This window comes from Podarcis muralis, chromosome 8 (genome assembly GCF_964188315.1).
Source record: "Podarcis muralis chromosome 8, rPodMur119.hap1.1, whole genome shotgun sequence".
Classification (NCBI taxonomy): Eukaryota; Metazoa; Chordata; class Lepidosauria; order Squamata; family Lacertidae; genus Podarcis; species Podarcis muralis.
The window spans coordinates 13,804,606-13,823,975 of NC_135662.1; the positions used below are offsets into that span (position 1 = coordinate 13,804,606).

Sequence of the window (19,370 nt, forward strand, 5' to 3'; positions counted from 1 at the left end):
AGGCGCTGGGACCGAACAACGGGAGCGCACCCCGCCGCGGGGATTCGAACCGCCGACCATGCGATCGGCAAGTCCTAGGCGCTGAGGCTTTTACCCACAGCGCCACCTGCGTCCCACAGCTGCCTTAGTCCATAGTTAATACCATTCCCATTTCCGCTGTGTGTGTTTCTCCTTCTTGCATACTGGGACCAGTGAATTGTTGTTAGAGCAAGCAACAGTCGATTATAGATTCATGGAATTGTAGCGTTGGAAGGGAACCCCAAGGGTCATCTAGTCCAACCCCCTGGCGAATAGACATTCTGTCGTGACAACTGTAAACCTAGGTTTAAGGTGCCAATTGGCACCTAGCTTATACATGCTAGCGAGACTGAATGTCCTACAGGGGAGATCGTAGAAAATACAAAACGGTATCTGAATTTTGCTGAGTGATTTTATTGCACCAAACCTTACTGGAACTGTGTCTGTATGCCAATAAAGGTTCGAGAATTGAGAATACTGCCGTCACCATAGTTGAACCTTAAAGTCTTTATGTGAGCACAGAGGTTGTTTTCACTAAGCACCTTGCGTCATTATGAGAAATGGTATGTTTTTTAAAGGATTGCTAAGCTCTCAAACCACCCTACCTAGGTTTGAATCGGAAGGCCTCTCCTTTTCCCGGAGGGGGAGGGGTTGTGAGTGCGAGCAGCTTCCCGCTGCACCAGGGAGGCGTATTCGGCTCCCTTCTTCTGATTTGCCCTGCTGCCGCGACCAAGCCCTTCAGCCGGCCAATAGGGCTGGCTGGTGGGCGGGGTTAGTTGCATATAAGCACCCGTGGCAGCGCTCTGTCCCCAGTCTGTTCCTGCTTTTGGCTCGGGTGGCGGTTAGGCATTGGAATATGTGTGCTGTGTTGGAGGATTGGGTATGCCGATCATCTACCCCTATTTTGGGTATTCTGTTAAAGGAATCCGGCGGTCGTGGATCCTGTCCAATGCCCTGCTGGTGGCTAGGGCCATGGCATGACCCCCGGTGACGTCATGGGGAAGCTTCCAGTTGTATTGGCATCAACAAGCTCCTCCCACTGGTTGTTAACCCTGAAATGACTCCCTGCTGAGCGGGGTGGAGTCATGTATTGCTGTTTTATCCAATGCCTAAGCCAATACTACTCACATGCTGTAACCAATAAAGCTTTGGCCTTATTTTGCCCGTTAACAAAAAATAATGTGTCTTTGTGTCTTATTATAATCCTATGCGGGTGGCGGGTCTTCTACTCTCAATCAGCATTGGGTTGTTGATTTACTCTCCCCTTCCTTCCATTCCCAAGGGCTGTGAGGAATTTACATTGCAAAACTTCTGAAGACCTCACTGGGATTCCTGTCTGATGCCAAATGGGCAATGGCACTTTGTTTTCATTGCATCTCTGCGCTTTCCCTTGTTGACAGCTGCATTGAGTTTTTGCTGGGAGGAGCGGGGTATAAATGTTTTAAATAAATGCATGGTTAAGAGTGTGGCTGAGCTTGTAGCTTCTGCCACATCCAGTCAGCTTTTTACAAAGCTTTAAAAAAATCTGATCAGGACTTCCGGTCGGTGCCAGCGCTTAATGGCGGTCCTACCTCCGAGCTCCGGAGAAGGACTGCTCCGCAAGTTCGGGTCTTACCCGCTACGGCGAGCGGGGGACCCCTAAAATCTCAGGCGCGGAAGCCTGAGAGCAAGGAGACTCGGTGGGCACCTTTGCGCCCCCCGGTACTGTGAAAGAGCCTTTTTAAAGGCTCCGGAGCGGCATCGGGAGTGAGCGCGGTGCTGAGAGTCGCTACCCAGCCTGCGGAGTGAAGCCGCGTCGCCATTAGCGGAGAGCGCCGATTCCTTCCTGAAAAGAAAATCTGGACTGGATTCCCGTGAGTAAGAAGGGAAAAAATTAGGAACCTTAAAAAATTGAAAATTTGGCTGAAAACGGGAGGGCAAAAAATAAGGAAGTCTGCCCCCCCTGGACTGCAGGAATTTAAAGCAACGAAAGACCTCGCTGCAGTTATTAGAGACTTAGTTGCGAACTGTCAAACCTGAGCTGTCAAAAGTATCTCTCCCCTCCAGATTGGCAGGAGAAGGGGGAAAAAAAGACAGTCTTGCGAAGATACTTTTAACTTAAAGGGAAACAAAGTTTTTCACTGCTCTGATCCCCGGGACGACCTGCCAGGACTTAACACCGGGAAAACTGTTTTTTAAAACAACTTTGAAGTGGATATAGACTACACCTTAAATGGTGGAAAAATTTTAAGACATTTAAGATTTAAATGGGACTTTGTTACTGATATTGGACTAACCAAATTTAAATTGGAGAAGAAGTTTTATAACTTTAATGGCGGACTTGAGATTTTCTACATCCGGCTTTCTGTCTCTTTGTTGTTTCTAACTTGGAAACTTTTAACTGCTCCCTCTTGAGGGCTAAGAGGGAAAAATTGTAAAGTAACTGACTAATACTGGGATTTTCCATTGCAAGTTTTTCCTGTGAGAACGGCCTTGGGATATGAGTGGCACGGCAGAGGAGATAAGAACCAGATCTAAAGTTAAACAAACACAAAAGAAAAGAGGCTCAATCTCTGGCAACACAGTGCCTGCACCAGACACTGGGACAGCAGCATCAATGGAACCTATGACACAGGCACTGCTTAAAATAAATCAATCTCTTGAGGCCTTAACAAAGCAATCAGCAGAAAATTCAAAGAAATTGACAGAACTTACAGCAAGATTGGATTTGAATACCACATCAGTGGCAACAAATACAGAATCTATAAATAGACTGATTCAGGAATCTTCAGAAACAAGGAAAATTGCAGAGAGTGCAAAATCTGTCGCAGGTGAGACACAGGAAAGACTTGTGCCGATTGAGAAAAAGGTGAATGAGCATGAAGCGGCCCTCTCCTTACTGGAATTACAACGGAAAGAACGAAATCTGAAATTTAGACAGGTTCCAGAGAAAGAAGAGGACAATCTGGCGGAATTTCTCACAGAGGCAATTCTGGAAAATTGGCAAGAAGATCTGGAGGAAGATGAAGTGGGGATAACAACTGCTTTCAGACTTGGTAGAAAGCAAAGCAAGAAGTCAAGGGATTGTCTGATCACCTTTAGAACCAAAGAGGAAAGAGACAAGATACTGAACCTTCATTATCAAAAAGCTTTGGTGATTGGAAACATTCAAGTCCAAATCTTTAAAGACATCCCTAAATACATCTTGGAAGTGAGGACCTTTTATAGAGATCTTGCCAATTTGCTGAGGAAGAACTTCATACCCTTCAGGTGGGAATTCCCACAGGGGTTGTCCTTTAACTACAAAGGGAAGAAAGTAAGAATAAGAACAGTACAGGAGAAAGAGTACTTTTTGGAGAGAAACCTAGAGGACCTACAGAAAGGTACGGTGGATCCGGCAAAAGAAGGGCAAGGATTAACACCAGAAGGAGGAGGGCTAACAGACATTGCAAATCTATCATTTGGACTACCACAACTGCCAACTGAAGAGGAAGAAAAACTTGGAGCAGTCGGAGGATCAAACATCTAACAAACAAAATGTCTCTGCAACTTCTAAGCTGGAATTGCAACGGTTTGAACCATCCCAGAAAAAAACGACAGGTTTTCCACATTTTGAAAAGGGAACAACTGGATCTGATATGTCTACAGGAAACTCACATAACTAGAGCACACAGGAAATTGTTGGTGAACAAAAGACTGGGACAAGAATTTATATCTTCTGATAAAGTAAAAAAGAGAGGAGTAGTGATTTATGCAAAGGAAAAATTGGACCCAAAGTTAAAATTTAAGGATGAAGAAGGAAGATACCTGGCAATTGAAGTACAGATCCAGGGGGAAAAATATTTGATAATTGGAGTATATGCACCAAATGATGGGAAGGCAGAATTTTTTAAGAAGTTGCATGAGACCTTACTAGATTATCTCGACTGCAAAATAATAATGATGGGGGATATGAATGGAGTGGTTTCTACAAACATGGACAAGGCACAAAGACAGACAATATCTAAAGAAGGAAGATTACCAAAGACTTTCTTCGAGATGACGGAAAATATGGACTTGATTGATATTTGGAGAACAAAGAATCCTCTCGAGAGAGAGGGAACTTTTTTCTCGGAATCTAAAATGACATGGACGAGAATCGACCAAATCTGGGTATCTAGTGTGATGGCTACAAAGATTAAAAAAGTAGAAATCTGCCCAAAAACCTGCTCCGACCATAATGCCGTAAAGATGGAAATGAAAATGACAACAACTGGATCCTTTAGATGGAGAATGAATGACTCCCTATTTAGAGATGAACAATTTTGTATAAAGGCCCTAAAGACATTGAAAGATTACTTCGAGATAAATTTGAGAACAGATGTGGAAAAAAGAACAATTTGGGACGCAAGTAAAGCCGTGATGAGAGGCTTCCTGATACAACAGAATTCAATCAAGAGGAAAAAGCAAAATGAAAGGAAAGAAAGAATTTTAGAAAAAATGAAGGAAGGAGAAAAGAAACTGAGGTCAAAACCAAAGTCTCAAGAAATTTTGAGAGAAATAAAATATTATCAGACGCAATATATGGAACTGACAAATCAAGAGATAGAATGGAAAATTAAACAAATGAGACAAAGGACTTTTGAGTCTGCAGACAAGTGTGGGAAGCTCCTTGCATGGCAATTGAAAAAGAGACAAAAATTGAACACAGTTACTTGTTTGGAGATAGAGGGAAAGAATGTTCATAAGCCAAATGAGATAAGTAACTGTTTCCAAAGTTTTTTTAGGAAATTATACACACAAGGGCCAGTAAATGAACAAGAAATAGAAGAATTTCTTAAAAATTATGGACTACCGAAAATTCCAGAACAGGGCAAGTTGATTTTGAATGAGAAAATAACAGAACAGGAAATAGAGGAGGCCATACAAAAGGCACAACTGGGAAAGTCTCCAGGACCAGACGGACTGACGGCTAGATATTATAAAGCTTTGAGAGAAGGTTTAGTGCAACCACTAAAAGAAGTTTGCAATGAAATATTGGAGGGGAAAAAGGCACCTGAAACGTGGAAAGAGGCTTTTATCTCACTTATACCAAAGACCGAGACTGAAAAGAACCAGGTTAAGAACTACCGCCCGATATCATTATTAAATGTGGATTACAAAATTTTTGCAGACATTTTAGCAAAAAGACTGAAGAAAGTATTGACAGGTGAGATTCATAAGGATCAATCTGGCTTTCTCCCGGGTAGACACATGTCTGACAATGTGAGGAACATAATAGACATTGTGGAACTGTTGGAAATGAACATTAACAGAAAAGCGGTTTTGATTTTTGTGGACGCGGAGAAAGCCTTTGACAATATTTGTTGGAGTTTTATGAAAAAGAATCTCCAAGGGATGGGGGTAGGCCAAGGTTTTGAAAATGGTATAGGTGCAATTTACTCTGAGCAGAAGGCAAAGCTAATTGTGAACAATGTGGTAACGGAAGAGATAGCCATAGAGAAAGGAACACGACAGGGATGTCCTATTTCCCCCCTACTTTTCATACTAGTTCTGGAGGTTTTGTTAAATATGATTAGAAAGGACCAGTTGGTTAAAGGAATTCAGGTCGGAGTGAAAGAGTATAAATTAAGGGCATTTGCAGATGACCTAGTTTTGACTTTGCAACAGCCAATCACTAGTACAAAAAGAGTTTTAGAACTGATCGAGATATTTGGTCAAGTTGCAGGATTTAAGCTGAACAAACAAAAAACTAAAGTATTGGAAAAAAACCTAACAAATGAAGAAAAAGAGACATTCCAGAATGAAACAGGTTTGGAGATAGCAAAAAAAGTGAAGTACCTGGGGGTGAATTTGACATCGAAAAATGTGAATCTTTTTAAAGACAATTATGATAAATGTTGGACAGAAGTTAAGAAAGATTTAGACATATGGTCAAGGCTGAAACTTTCCTTGTTAGGCAGAATTGCTGTTATCAAAATGAATGTATTGCCTAGAATGTTATTTCTGTTTCAGACATTACAAATAATAGACAAGATGGACTGTTTCAAGAGGTGGCAGAAAGACATATCGAAATTTGTTTGGCAGGGCAAAAAGCCAAGAGTAAAATTTAAGACATTAACAGATGCGAAAGATAGAGGGGGTTTTGCCCTGCCGGACTTAAGACTTTACTATGAATCAGCAGCGTTTTGCTGGTTGAAAGATTGGCTGCTCCTCGAGAATACAGACATTTTGGACCTTGAAGGATTTGACAACAGATTTGGTTGGCATGCATATATATGGTATGACAAGGTAAAATTGCATAAAGGTTTTAAGAACCATATGGTAAGGAAGGCTCTGTATAATGTTTGGATTAAGTATAAAGACCTGTTTGAAAGTAAAACCCCCAGGTGGTTGTCACCAATGGAAGCAAAAGAGGTGAAAAAATTGAATATGGGTTCTAATTGGCCTAAATATTGTGAAATTATAGAACAAGATGGTGAAAATGTAAAATTGCAGAGTTTTGAGAAACTGAAATTTAAGGTGAGAGATTGGTTACATTATCGACAGATAAACGAAGTATTTAAACAGGACAGAAAGAAAGGCTTCCAGGTGGAGAAGTCAAAATTAGAAACAGAACTGTTAGAACCCAATACTAAAAATTTGTCAAGAATGTACAACTTGCTGTTGAAATGGAATACTCAAGATGAAATGGTGAAATCTAATATGATTAAATGGGCACAGGACATTGGGCATGACATTGAATTTGCAGACTGGGAGCAGTTATGGACCACTGGTGTTAAATTTACGGCATGCAATGCCTTAAAAGAAAACATTATGAAAATGATCTACAGGTGGTACATGACTCCTGCTAAGTTAGCAAAGATCTATCATTTGCCCAATAACAAGTGTTGGAAGTGCAGTGAAACGGAGGGAACCTTCTATCACCTTTGGTGGACCTGCCCGAAGATTAAGGCTTTCTGGGAAATGATCTATAATGAAATAAAAAAAGTTCTGAAGAGAACGTTTGTTAAAAAACCAGAGGCCTTTCTCTTGGGTATGGTGGGCCAAATGGTGCCAAAGAAGGATAGGACATTTTTTATGTACGCCACCACAGCAGCAAGAATTCTTTTAGCAAAGTATTGGAAGACGCAAGATTTACCCACGTTGGAAGAATGGCAGACGAAGGTGATCGACTATATGGGACTGGCAGAGATGACTGGCAGAATTCGAGACCGGGGGAAAGAGGCGGTGGATGAAGATTGGAACAAATTTAAAGTTTATCTTAAAAACTGTTCTAATTTGGAAAACTAGGGGCTCAGAGTTATAAGAGATAAAGAACTACAGTTGTATTAATAACTAACTGAAGTTAAATACATGAAATATATTTAAGTTATGATCAGAGGGTTGCTGAAAAATCTTGAAACAAGAATGCAGAAAAGGGGTGGTATGGGGAAGTCATGTTTTTGTTTGTTTATGTCTATGTTTTTGTTTTGTTTATTCTTTATTTATGGAAAACTAATAAAAATTTATTATAAAAAAAAAAAAATAAAAAAATCTGATCAAACTGAAGGTATTTCATTCTGCATTTTTGTTTTTTCTCTCTCTTCCAGGGAAGCTATCCGGTTTGGGAAGATTTCATAAACAAAGCTGGGAAGTTGCAGTCTCAGCTTAGGTAAGCTAAACCCTCGTTCCTCTCTTTTTGTCAGAGTTGCTCCTTTAATCTACTAAAATGTCTGCACTTCAAATAAGCTTGGACTTGGAGCGCAAATGTTTGCTGGCTCTCGGCAAATGATGGTTTGGAAATCTGGAGACAGCTCCCAGAACACACACTCCTTTCCCCCTTTCTCCTCCCCATTTGCAGAGCAAATTCCCCTTGTCTCGTTCCGTAGTTTGGAATCAAACCTTCAGTGCTTTGGAACCCTTGGTTTGATATAAATTAGGAAGCGATAGTTACTCAGGAAGTTTGTGCTAACCTTATCAAATACTGTGCACAAGAGAGCGAGGAACCTGTGACTCTCTAGGGGGTGTTGGACTCCAACTCCCATCAGCCCCAACCGGCATGGCCAATGGTCTGGGAAGATGGGAGTTGGAGTCCCAGCAACATTTGTAGGACCACGGCTTCCCCAGCCCTGATGTACAATTTTGAACCACGGGTAAAGGCAAAGTGAAAGGAGAATGGGAAACATCCATTCCCATGGCTAGCTTTATGATTTGCAAACTGTTGTTTCCAGAGAACCAGTGTGAAGTCTGCAACGTGCACATAGCTCTTGTTAGATTCTTTTCAATATTCCAGAGTCACTGTGCACGGCTCTCCCTTTGCCACAGCAAATGCTCTGCGAAATACAGATGTCATCTGGGTGTGGTCTTTTCAGAAACCCAGTCCTCCCATTGTCTGTTAATATAATTTGGAGGAAATGTCAAGCAGACATTTCAAACTCTACTTACTGGCAGGTACTAAAAGTGAGTAGCATATTCCTCTGGTGCTTTGAGGATGCACTTCCTTCCTCCAGTGGCTTTGCTTCAGGCCCTACCCTGGATATGGATTTTGCATTTTTGATCTGGATATGATTTTTAGTTTTTTTGCAAATCCTCATCTAGACATTTTCCCCATAGCTTGCTTGGAAGAGAGGAAATTGAAAGCATTTTGCGGAGACGGTGCAGGTAGACCCTGCAAATTGGTGCTCGCATTCCGTTTGCAAGTTGGTGCAGCAGTTCAGGTTTAGTAAAGCTGTCCTTATTTACATGCAAATTTGTTGAAGTTTCCACAGGGAGAAACAGAGTTGTTCTGTTCTGTTCTTGTTTGATACAGGAAGCTTAGATTGGGCAGTTTATCTTTGACAATAAAATTACTCAGGAGATCGGCTTTCTACTTGCCCGTGTCTCTGCAAAGTTGGGAGTGCAGTTAGCCTAAGATTCCGCTGAATTCTGTTTATTTAACAAGTGAATAACAATCTGGTTTGTCTTGTTTTCTGCTTCGCGGTTGTTGATAATGCCTAAATAACCAGAAATGAATATGCTAAATCTAGAGGGTGTTTCCATAAAGAAGGCTGATCGCCGAAGAATTGATGCTTTTGAATTATGGTGCTGGAGGAGACTCTTGAGAGTCCCATGGACTGCAAGAAGATCAAACCTCTCCATTCTTAAGGAAATCAGCCTTGAGTGCTCACTGGAAGGACAGATCGTGAAGCTGAGACTCCAATACTTAGGCCACCTCATGAGAAGAGAAGACTCCCTGGAAAAGACCCTGATGTTGGGAAAGATGGAGGGCACAAGGAGAAGGGGACGACAGAGGACAAGATGGTTGGACAGTGTTCTCTTGGTCAAACTACCAGCATGAGTTTGACCAAACTGTGGGAAGCAGTGGAAGACGAGCGCCTGGCGTGCTCTGGTCCATGGGGTCACGAAGAGTCGGTCATGACTAAACGACTAAACAACAACAACAGAGGGTGTTTGGTTAACTGACTCCATTCCACACATCTCACTTAGCCTTTCTTGAAGCAGAAGGACAACGTTGACATTCATTCTTCTCTCTTTCCCTTTGTTAAGGGCTCCCAGCTCTGTACGGTTCATACCTATACTATTGATCAGCTGCTGGAGGAGAAGATGGGGAGGGGGCTTCAGTTTCCTTGCAGCTGAGCTGCACTCTGTTCTTTTATACCCTTGTTTCTTCGGCAGTGTGCCGTGAACAGTGGATGAAAACCTTCCCCACGAGAGCAGCTTGCTTGGCATTCCGAGTCCCCTCTTGCTGTGAACCATTTTCCCTACAGCAGATCTTGGCTAACGATTTCTTGATTCTCCAGCGGCTGCAAAGAGAGGGGGATTTTATGTGCGTCTTAAAAGTCTTCAGCTGACCTATGAAATGCTGTGCATCTTAACCTTTTCTATGTGGCTGTTTAGTGCCCAGGAGTGCTGGTGGTCTGAGGCTGTAACTTGGCTTTTAGCAGTAAATAAGAGATTTTTCGGGATGCGGGTGGCGCTGTGGGTAAAAGCCTCAGCGCCTAGGGCTTGCCGATCGAAAGGTCGGCGGTTCGAATCCCTGTGGCGGGGTGCGCTCCCGCTGCTCGGTCCCAGTGCCTGCCAACCTAGCAGTTCGAAAGCACCCCCGGGTGCAAGTAGATAAATAGGGACCGCTTACTGGCAGGAAGGTAAAAGGCGTTTCCGTGTGCGGCTCTGGCTCACCAGAGCAGCGATGTCACGCTGGCCATGTGACCCGGAAGTGTCTTCGGACAGCGCTGGCCCCCGGCCTCTTGAGTGAGATGGGCGCACAACCCCAGAGTCTGGCAAGACTGGCCCGTACGGGCAGGGGTACCTTTACCTTTACTAAGAGATTTTTCATCCCTGCGATTCTCTGCTGCGCAAAGTGATTTTGGAAGGAGGGAGGGGTTGTTTCTGCAGGGGAGAAACAGCAGGCAGGTGGGAGGTGCTTAACCCTTGGTCATCGCCCCTGCTGCTTTCCCCTTCGCAACACCTTTTCCTGGCTGAGTTTTGTCTTTAGGGTGGGATTCCAGGATGTGTTTGCAAGCTCTGGGGGGGAATTGTGTGTGCATGTGTGTGGAAGGGGCAGAAAACTCTGGATAGAGAAGACCTTCCCTTCTGCAGGTTGATTCTCCATTGCAGATGTCAAGGCCTCTTCACCGTTAACTGATGTTGGCAAGCATGGGGTTGCCCGCCACAGACAGGTTCCATCTTAAAGAATTCTTCATTTTGAACCTGTGTTTAGTTCCTTTCTCTCCTGCTGCTGTGCCCTTGTTTTTCGTTTCTCCCCAAAGTCATGTCCCAGATTCCTTTTTAAAATTTAAATCTGAATATGCAATTACTTTAGAGAAGGAAGCACTTCAGCACAAGTTTTTGAGGTGAGCAGGGTCCTTAAGACCTACTTATTCATGAAGTGCCGGCTATATTTAGGAAGCCCGGATTTACATTTTGTTTCTTGCTGAGAGTAAGAATCTGGGGACCTGCCGCTACTGGATGCATGCTTGGAAAAGGGAATAAAAAGGCCATTGTGTTTGCAAGCCAAGGCAGCTTCCTAGGAGTTTTGTGTGGAAGGAATGCTTGGCCAAGCTACATCATCCTCAGACTTCTGCGATGAATCTGTACATCTTAAGACTGAAAGTGATGGGGGTGTGTGACTGTTTGAATGCTCCTCCAGCTATTGTCCCTGTGCATTGAACTATCATGTCAGGCTAGAACATTCTCCCCAGGCTAGTTATGAATATAAATAATGAGGGAGTCATATTTTTGAGCAGGCTTCCTCAACCTCGGCCCTCCAGATGTTTTTTTTTGGCCTACAACTCCCATGATCCCTAGCTAGCAGGACCAGTGGTCAGGGATGATGGGAATTGCAGTCTCAAAACATCTGGAGGGCCGAGGTTGAGGAAGCCTGTTTTTGAGGGTTACCTTACCTGAATTTTGAAGTGGTCCAGCCCAGCAACAGATTCATCCTCGTGTGATACTGCTGATCATGTTTTTTGGTCAGAGGAACCACTGATACGACATGCTCTTTTTAAAAAAAAAGCAGGGAGGAGAGGAAGTCCAGCTGAACTCTCTTCCCCCTTCCATTTTTTAGTTGGAACATTCAAAGCTAAGCCTGCATTATTTTCCCTGTTGAGGTGCACATGGTCTCCGAATGCAAACACGCGCACATCAGCTTCTTAGAAGTGTAGAGTTGGAAGGGACACCCAGGGTAATCTAGTCCAAACCCCTGCAGTGCAGGAAAGGAGAAACTGTGCAGGCCGTCCAATATCAGGTGATCTAGGGCGGACTCAAGCTGTCTTTGTGCACTTACTCCCAAAATACGAAATGGTGCCCTTCTAGAGATGTGGAGGGGTGGGGAATCCATAGGAAAAAATGGGGGAAAAGGACCCTCAAAAATATTTTCCCCACAGGCCTTCACATCTCTAGTAATATGAGTGCAGTAAACCAGGAAGTTTCCCAGTGCAAGTGCCATTGAAGTCTTGTGCAGCTCTTCCAACAGGTCTTGAAGTGGAGAATGACCTGGCAGAGGTGGCATTGCATGGGCTAGAATGCTCTGGCATTCCATGTTGATGCGCCCAGATTCACCTGCATGAAGCAGCTGTTGCCCCTTGCCCCATGGTAGGGTCACCTCCTGGGATACTCTAAATGTAAAGTGGAGGCCCTATTTGCTTTAGAATACCTGAAGCCGCTCTATGGGGACGCGGGTGGTGCTGTGGGTTAAACCACAGAGCCTAGGACTTGCCGATGAGAAGGTCGGCGGTTCAAATCCCCCGCAATGGGGTGAGCTCCCGTTGCTCGGTCTCTGCTCCTGCCAACCTAGCAGTTTGAAAGCATGTCAAAGTGCAAGTAGATAAATAGGTACCGCTCCGGTGGGAAGGTAAACGGTGTTTCCATGCACTGCTCTGGTTCGCCAGAAGCGGCTTAGTCATGCTGGCCACATGACCCGGAAGCTGTACGCCTGCTCCCTCGGCCAATAAAGCGAGATGAGTGCTGCAACCCCAGAGTCGGTCACGACTGGACCTAATGGTCAGGGGTCCCTTTACCTGAAGCCGCTCTGCAGTGTGAGCAAACAGATCTTTTCCTTCCAGGGATTTTTGCTAGGCTCGTAGGCTCCTGAAGGGCTGGTCTGCTCCTTGTCTGTACCCAGCACTGTTCCGCTGGTTTGCCTGATGTGAGACTAGTGGGCTTTTGCGTACATTTTGCTAGATACCCTTCACCTGTGGTGTGAGAGATAAGCCAGCATTGATCAAACGAGTACTGGGCCCATTGTGCAGGAGTCTGGTCAGAATGCTGCCCTTTCCTGTTGTTATATTTCTTAATGCACAGCACTCTTGCTTGTTATTTTTATCCTCAGAAGAGATCTACGAGGTCTAAGCCTTATCCTCAAAGGCTGTTTTCCCCCAGCTTTGCTAGACTGACCATTTATTTCTGGGAGCAGTAGTGTCGATAGCCTTTCTGTTTTAAGAGACAGAAACTTGCTCCGTAACTTTGCGCCTGGAACATCCATAGGTGGCCGAGAAGCAGGTGCTGGAGATAGTATAGTAATTTCGCCTTTAGGTCAGGAATTTACGAACCAACAGCATTGGGAGAGGATCGCGTTGAGTCTTCAGGGTACAGCTTAAAGCAATGCCTAGCCATTTCGGTGCCTCCTGCACAATTTGTTGTTGTTGTTGTTTAGTTGTGTCCGACTCTTCGTGACCCCGTGGACCAGAGCACGCCAGGCACTCCTGTCTTCCACTGCCTCCCGCAGTTTGGTCAAACTCATGCTGGTAGCTTCGAGAACACTACCCAACCATCTCGTCCTCTGTCGTCCCCTTCTCCTTCTGCCCTCCATCTTTCCCAACATCAGGGTCTTTTCCAGGGAGTCTTCTCTTCTCATGAGGTGGCCAAAGTATTGGAGCCTCAGCTTCAGGATCTATCCTGCACGATGTTGAACTACAATTCCCAGCACCAGCACCATGCTGACTGATGGGAGTTGGGATCAGGCAACATCTGGAGGGCACAGGTTGGCTATCTGCGGCTCCAAGTATCATTTACAGTATCCCTGCACCGTTTAAAAGCTTGAGGATTGTCTCTCTCCCTCTGTGTATTAAAGCACACATTCAAACAGGATAAAATATGGTTTAGTTGTCAAACATGCCACTCAAATCCAGTAATTGCTTGGATTTGTAATTCTGTGTTCTTCCTTCTCTCTTCTGTCCAACGACTGTTTCATACTCTACATGAGTTTTTTTCATTCAAGTATAGACTTGGCTGGAAGTTGGGCAGATGTCGCTGCGAAACTCACATGATTCGTGCATTCATGCCAAGATTTTAGGTGCTGCTCTTCTTAGATGTACACTCCCAAAAAACTAATGTGTGCGGAGGATGCTGTTGATAACAGTTCTTCACTGCATATCGGAATAATTATTTACCTTCCTTCATTCTTCAGAGCAGAAACGTTGAACCTGTAGACCTCCAGATTTCTTCTTGGACTCCAAACTCTCCACCAGCTCCTGACAAGATGGCCGGTGTTCAGGGATGATGGGAGGCTGGCTTTCCAGATGAACTACATATCCCATCATCCCTGCCCATTGGCTGTACTGGCTGGGATGAATAGGAGATGTAGTTCAGCAACAGATTAGAAGCTTTAGAGGTCCTCCCTCTCTCCTTTAGAAGCACCACCTGTCTTTTTGTTGTTGTTGTTCAAGTAAACTCTGTAAGAAAATGGGAGAAAAGCAAGTTTTCTGTGGTGCCATCCAAAAGCAAGAAAGTGATTTAGGGTACAGTCATAACTCATGTTACGTTTGCTCCATGTTTTTTCAGGTTGCGTCCTGTGGTGACCCGGAAGTACCGGAAAGGGTTACTTCCGGGTTTCGCTGCTTGCGCATGTGCAGTAGTGCTAATTCGCGCTTCGCGCATGCGCACAAACACCAAATCACGCTGCGCACCTGCGCAGATACGGCGCTTCAGGTTGCAGGCTTTTCAGGTTGCGAACGGGCCTCCGGAACAGATCCTGTTTGCAACCAGAGGTACCACTGTACAAATAAAGCTGTGAGAGTCCTTTTTTGTATTTTGCAGGAACTCAAATGAGGAGGTTGTTGTTGTTTTTCTTTTATGTTTGCAATGCTAATGCATTTTCCTTCTTGGTGCGCAGAGTTCTAAATAAGCTGTGTTTCGCGGTTTCTAACATCACATTATCTGCCTTGTATTTTAGGACAACGGTGGTAGCAGCAGCGGCGTTCTTAGATGCCTTTCAGAAAGTGGCCGACATGGCGACCAACACCCGTGGTAAGCAGATGTTTCTCTTTACAGCCTTTGCTAACCTGATGCCCTCCAGATGTTTTCGGCTATGGCTGGTGGGCACCAGGTTGTCGAAGGAAGTTTGGCGAAGGCTGAGTTGCGTTTTATTCTGTTGAGCAAAATATTATGTGATTTTAACATTAGTAGGCTCTCCCTGTCTCTCTCTCTCTCTCTCTGAAACCCTGCCAACAGCCAAATCTGTTAGACATCTGTGAAATAGTCCCCCGTTCCCTCGAAAGTGTGAATATGTACTACATGAGCAGAAATAATAAATAAATAAAATTAATAGACGGCTTGGAAAAACCCGAAAAGCCAGAAACCTGTCATTGAAGTTTGACTGGTGTAAATAACAGGCACGCTGCTGTATTTCGCCATCTGAACGGTATCTCGGTCCAAAATGAAAAGGGTGGGTTAGAATTTTTTATATATATAAAAAAGGTGGATTTACTGAAATACATTGGAGCGTGTTATGAGAGCAGAATGCAAATGTGTTTTGCAGCTTTGCAAGGTAAGTCTGCAGTTCATTTTACTTAGCTATGCTGCTCACGACCACCTGAAAGGAGGAGTAAAATACTGTTTCCAGTTTACAAAGACTTCCGTGCCCAGAGCTAATTACTTACTCACCATAGACGAGCAGCTTCTTAGGAGCCTGGTGTTTTTGGCAGTCTTACACTTGGAAGCCGAAGCCAATTCTGTATAGTTTGGCAAAGGTGACAATCTTCCAGGGACCTTTCCTTTCCAGTTTGCAGTCTTTACTTACACTGTGAGGCTTCTGCTTGTGTATGTATTCTTAATTTGCTCCAGAGGACTATATCTTGGCTCTGTTAGAATCATGGAATTGATAGCCCAGGAAGAGACACTTAATCACAAGGTCATGGGTTTGAGCGCCACATTGGGCAAAAGATATTCCTGCATTGCAGGGGGTAGGTAGGAGTAGATGGCCCTCACGGTCCTTTCCATCTCTGATTCTCGTATTCGAAAGGTCTAGTTCAGCCTCCTGCAGTGCTGCGTGGATTTTCATCATCATTTGATTACGCCAGTGTCTGTTTCCTGCTTTTCAGTGGGTAGGTAATATCCCCCATTTGGGGTGCCTGGCACAATCCTATAGAAGGCCACTTGGGAAAAACTATACAGTGGTGCCTCGCAAGACGTAATTAATTCGTTCCGCAAGTTTTTCTTCTTGCGAGTTTTTCGTCTTGCGAAGCACGGTTTCCCATAGGAATGCATTGAAAATCAATCAATGCGTTCCTATGGAAACCGACTTCAGACCAGGTCCGGGGACAGTCTGTCCCCCGACCTCTTCTTAAGGCTGGGGGGGACAAGGGCTTTTCTTCCCACCCCCAGCATTTTAAAAAATCCCGGGACAGCGGAGGACTTCTCCGCTGTCCGGGGCGATCTTAAAATGCTGGCGGGCGGCAGCGAAGCCTCCGCTGCCGCCCGCCAGCATTTTAAAAAACCCCGGGACACCGGAGGACTTCTCTGCTGTCCCGGGGCGATTTAAAAGCCCCCAGGAAGGCAGGCAGGGGGGAGCAAAGACTTTTGCCCCCCACCAGCCTTCAGAAGAGGTCCTGGACCGGCGAAAGTCTTTGCTCCCCCTCCCTGCCTGCCTTCAAAAGCCGTCCGGGATAGCGGAGAAACGAAGGCTGGCGGCGGGAGGAGGTCTCTCCGCCCCGCCGTCAGCCTTCGGAGGAGGTCCGAGGACAGTGGGGAAGACGCGCTGCGCTTCCCCGCTGTCCCGGAGATTTCCCTATGGGCTTTCGTCTTGCGAAGGAAGCCCATAGGGAAATTCGTTTTGCGAAGCGCCTCCAAAACGGAAAACCCTTTCGTCTAGCGGGTTTTCCGTCTTGCGAGGCGTTCGTCTTGCGGGGCACCACTGTAGATTCCCCTGCGTTACACGTCTAAAAAAGTGTATGCGTGAGCCATGCATAATTATTGGCAACTCAACTTTCCGCTATTCTGATATTCCTAACTAAGTGACATGTGTCACTGCAAAAGTGTGTAAAAAATAAATTTATTTCGTCAACCACAATACCTCAAGGAGTAGGGCCCTTCCAGATGTTATTGGACTACAACTCCCATCATCCCTGACCATTTCCCATTCTGGCTGGGGCTGATCCAACAACATCTGGAACGCTGCGGGTTAGCAACCCCTGTCTTAGAGCTATGGGTGGTGATGCAGAGGTGGGAAAGGGACATTGCGATGTCCAAAGGCATTTCCTGGTGATCAAAGCGGTGGTTGACGGTGCTGCCTTAATGTCGCATCTTGGTGGGGCTGTCAGAAGAAGGGGCTGGAGGTGGAGGAGAGATAGACGGGCCTCGCAGCTTGCTCTCTTGCGCATGTTTCTGCCTCATGGTGTGTCCTGAGCAGTCAAGTTTAGCAAGGCCCCTGGAGTACCCTGGGCAAAATAGCCCCTGCCAAATCATGCCTCAGGTTCGCAATCGTGGCCTGACACTTTGTACTTTTCTGCTTGCGTTTGGGAACAGTATCCGCTGGACAGTGTTTTGGTGCTTTGCTACAGAGTAATCCCAACAGATTTACTGCATGTATTCCAAAGCTGGTGGCTTTAGACCAGGCATAGGCAAACTCAGCCCTCCAGATGTTTTGAGACTACAACTCCCATCATCCCCAGCTAACAGGACCAGTGGTCAGGGATGATGGGAGTTGTAGTCCCAAAACATCTGGAGGGCCGAGTTTGCCTATGACTGCTTTAGACTTCCTACTGTGTTACCTGTTTCTCCACCTTAACTTGTAAGATGCTCTCTTGCCAAAAGTTGCCCTTTAGAGATTTGGCAGACACCTCTCTCTCTCTCTGCCCCCTACGCTGTCCCCAAACAAACCAGACTGGGGAAGGGAGTCCAGGCACACTCCTAAAACAAAATACAACAGCATATTCTGGGCAAACCCTCAGCACGCAAAGCTTCTGGTTTATTGTCGTCTTCAAAATACTGGTTTCTAAGAAGCAGCCTTTGCTGTTGTGTTGTTCTCGGAATAAACTTAACACCTGCGGGGGAGGAAGAGGGGCGAGGACCCTTGAATTAGGCCTTCATTTAGCCTCTGCACAAAATGGGTGAAATACGCCCTTCTTGTGATCTGAAAAGGCCCCATTTGGCGCTGCGACTTGCTTTCAAAGTCTAGCGAACGCTGGGTAAAAATAGAGCAATTAATTAAGAGCTGAGTTATTTAATACTGCTCTAATGGTTGAGCCAGCTGTTCGGTTGTAGCGCTGATGAGGAGAACTGCTATTTTAAAAGCATGTAGTATCGCACGGCTAATGTTCACGTGCAGCAGAATTGTGTGATGCGGATGGGGGTTTGTGTATGCACGTTTGTGTGCACTGCAGGTGAAAGGATTCCATATTGGAATGTTTTCCAACACACAAAATAAATAACTTTCTACTTGCGGAAGAGTAGCTCATCTGAAAAGCAGCTAGTTTAGAATCTTTCTCTCCGATACGCTAGCTCAAGGGCAGCCAACACAGCGCCTTCCAGGTGTTTCAAACTATAAATCATACAAGCCCCATCCACCATGGCCAAGGGTTCAATGCTAATTGTAGGCTACAACATCTGCAGGGCACCATATTGGTTTCCCTTGTACTAAGCTGGTTGATATTTGTGGAGAGGCACCCTGGTGTATAGGGGAGTAGCTGGAAAAACCCCAAATCTGCCAACTACTTTGGTTTAAGTTGATAGTACATAGGTCAGGCATCCCCAAACTCGGCCCTCCAGATGCTATGGGACTACAATTCCCATCATCCCTGACCACTGGTCCTGCTAGCTAGGGATGATGGGAGTTGTAGTCCCAAGACATCTGGAGGGCTGAGTTTGGGGATGACTGACATAGGCAGACGCGCCTATAAAGCCTAGGAGACACATTTTCACGGCCCTCTAGTGCCTATGGTGACTCATTTACTGGAAATAATGTATTTAGCATTAATTCTGGAAGCGTGAACTCAATTTTGGCCAAACTTAAGCCTCTGGGAGAATCGAGTCTACACTTTTAACTACTTCACATCTCAGTGGAACCAGAACTTTGAATAATGGCTCCTGATAGCTCTGTGCTCCGGCTGTTAGTGTGTGTCTGATTCCACATGTCTGTGGAATGTCTCTGGTGAATCTCTCACTCAGAAAGGATTGCTTCACACGCACACGCTGAGAGTTCCTATCGGAAGTGACTACTTTCTAGGAATATACGCCATCCCTCCATGAAGGTAGCTGGGCTCGGTGATTCTCTGCACATTGGTGTCTTGCTGGGTGCAAATTGCTTTCCTGAAGCGGTTCTTAGCATGAGGTTGCAATAGCGCTAAGGTGATGAGGATGCCCTGAGTGGACATAGACCACATGCTGCTTTTATTTCAAACTGACTCCCAATTTACCCAGCATGTACACCTGCCTTAAGGCAGGGCTATTCCCCAGGTTGCATGCTCTGCTTTCGTGTGGGAACGTGCTACCTTAACGTATGCGTTGCTCCTGTGTGCCTCCCTTCCCATTCTTGCGTAGCATCTCAAAGGAAAATGCAATGTCCCAGCAAGTGTATCATAGGAACCTAGGAAGCCGCCTTATACAGAGTGAAACCTCTAGTCCGTTTGGCTCAGTATTGCCTGCACAGACTGGCAGCGGCTCTTCCAAGATTTTAGATGGGGTCTTCTCTAGCAGGA

General features: G+C 45.2%; 1 protein-coding gene across 11 annotated transcripts in view; it reads left to right on the top strand.

Moving 5' to 3' along the window:
* The window catches only part of MTSS1 (MTSS I-BAR domain containing 1), a 164,341-nt gene that overhangs the window by 23,530 nt on the left and 121,441 nt on the right, over nucleotides 1-19,370 (top strand). For all 11 annotated transcript variants that reach the window (XM_028736171.2, XM_028736178.2, XM_028736172.2 and 8 more), the window contains exons 2-3: nucleotides 7,569-7,630; nucleotides 14,630-14,703. In XM_028736171.2, coding sequence (XP_028592004.2) covers nucleotides 7,569-7,630; nucleotides 14,630-14,703 — 136 coding nt within the window. The remainder of the gene's footprint in view (nucleotides 1-7,568; nucleotides 7,631-14,629; nucleotides 14,704-19,370) is intronic.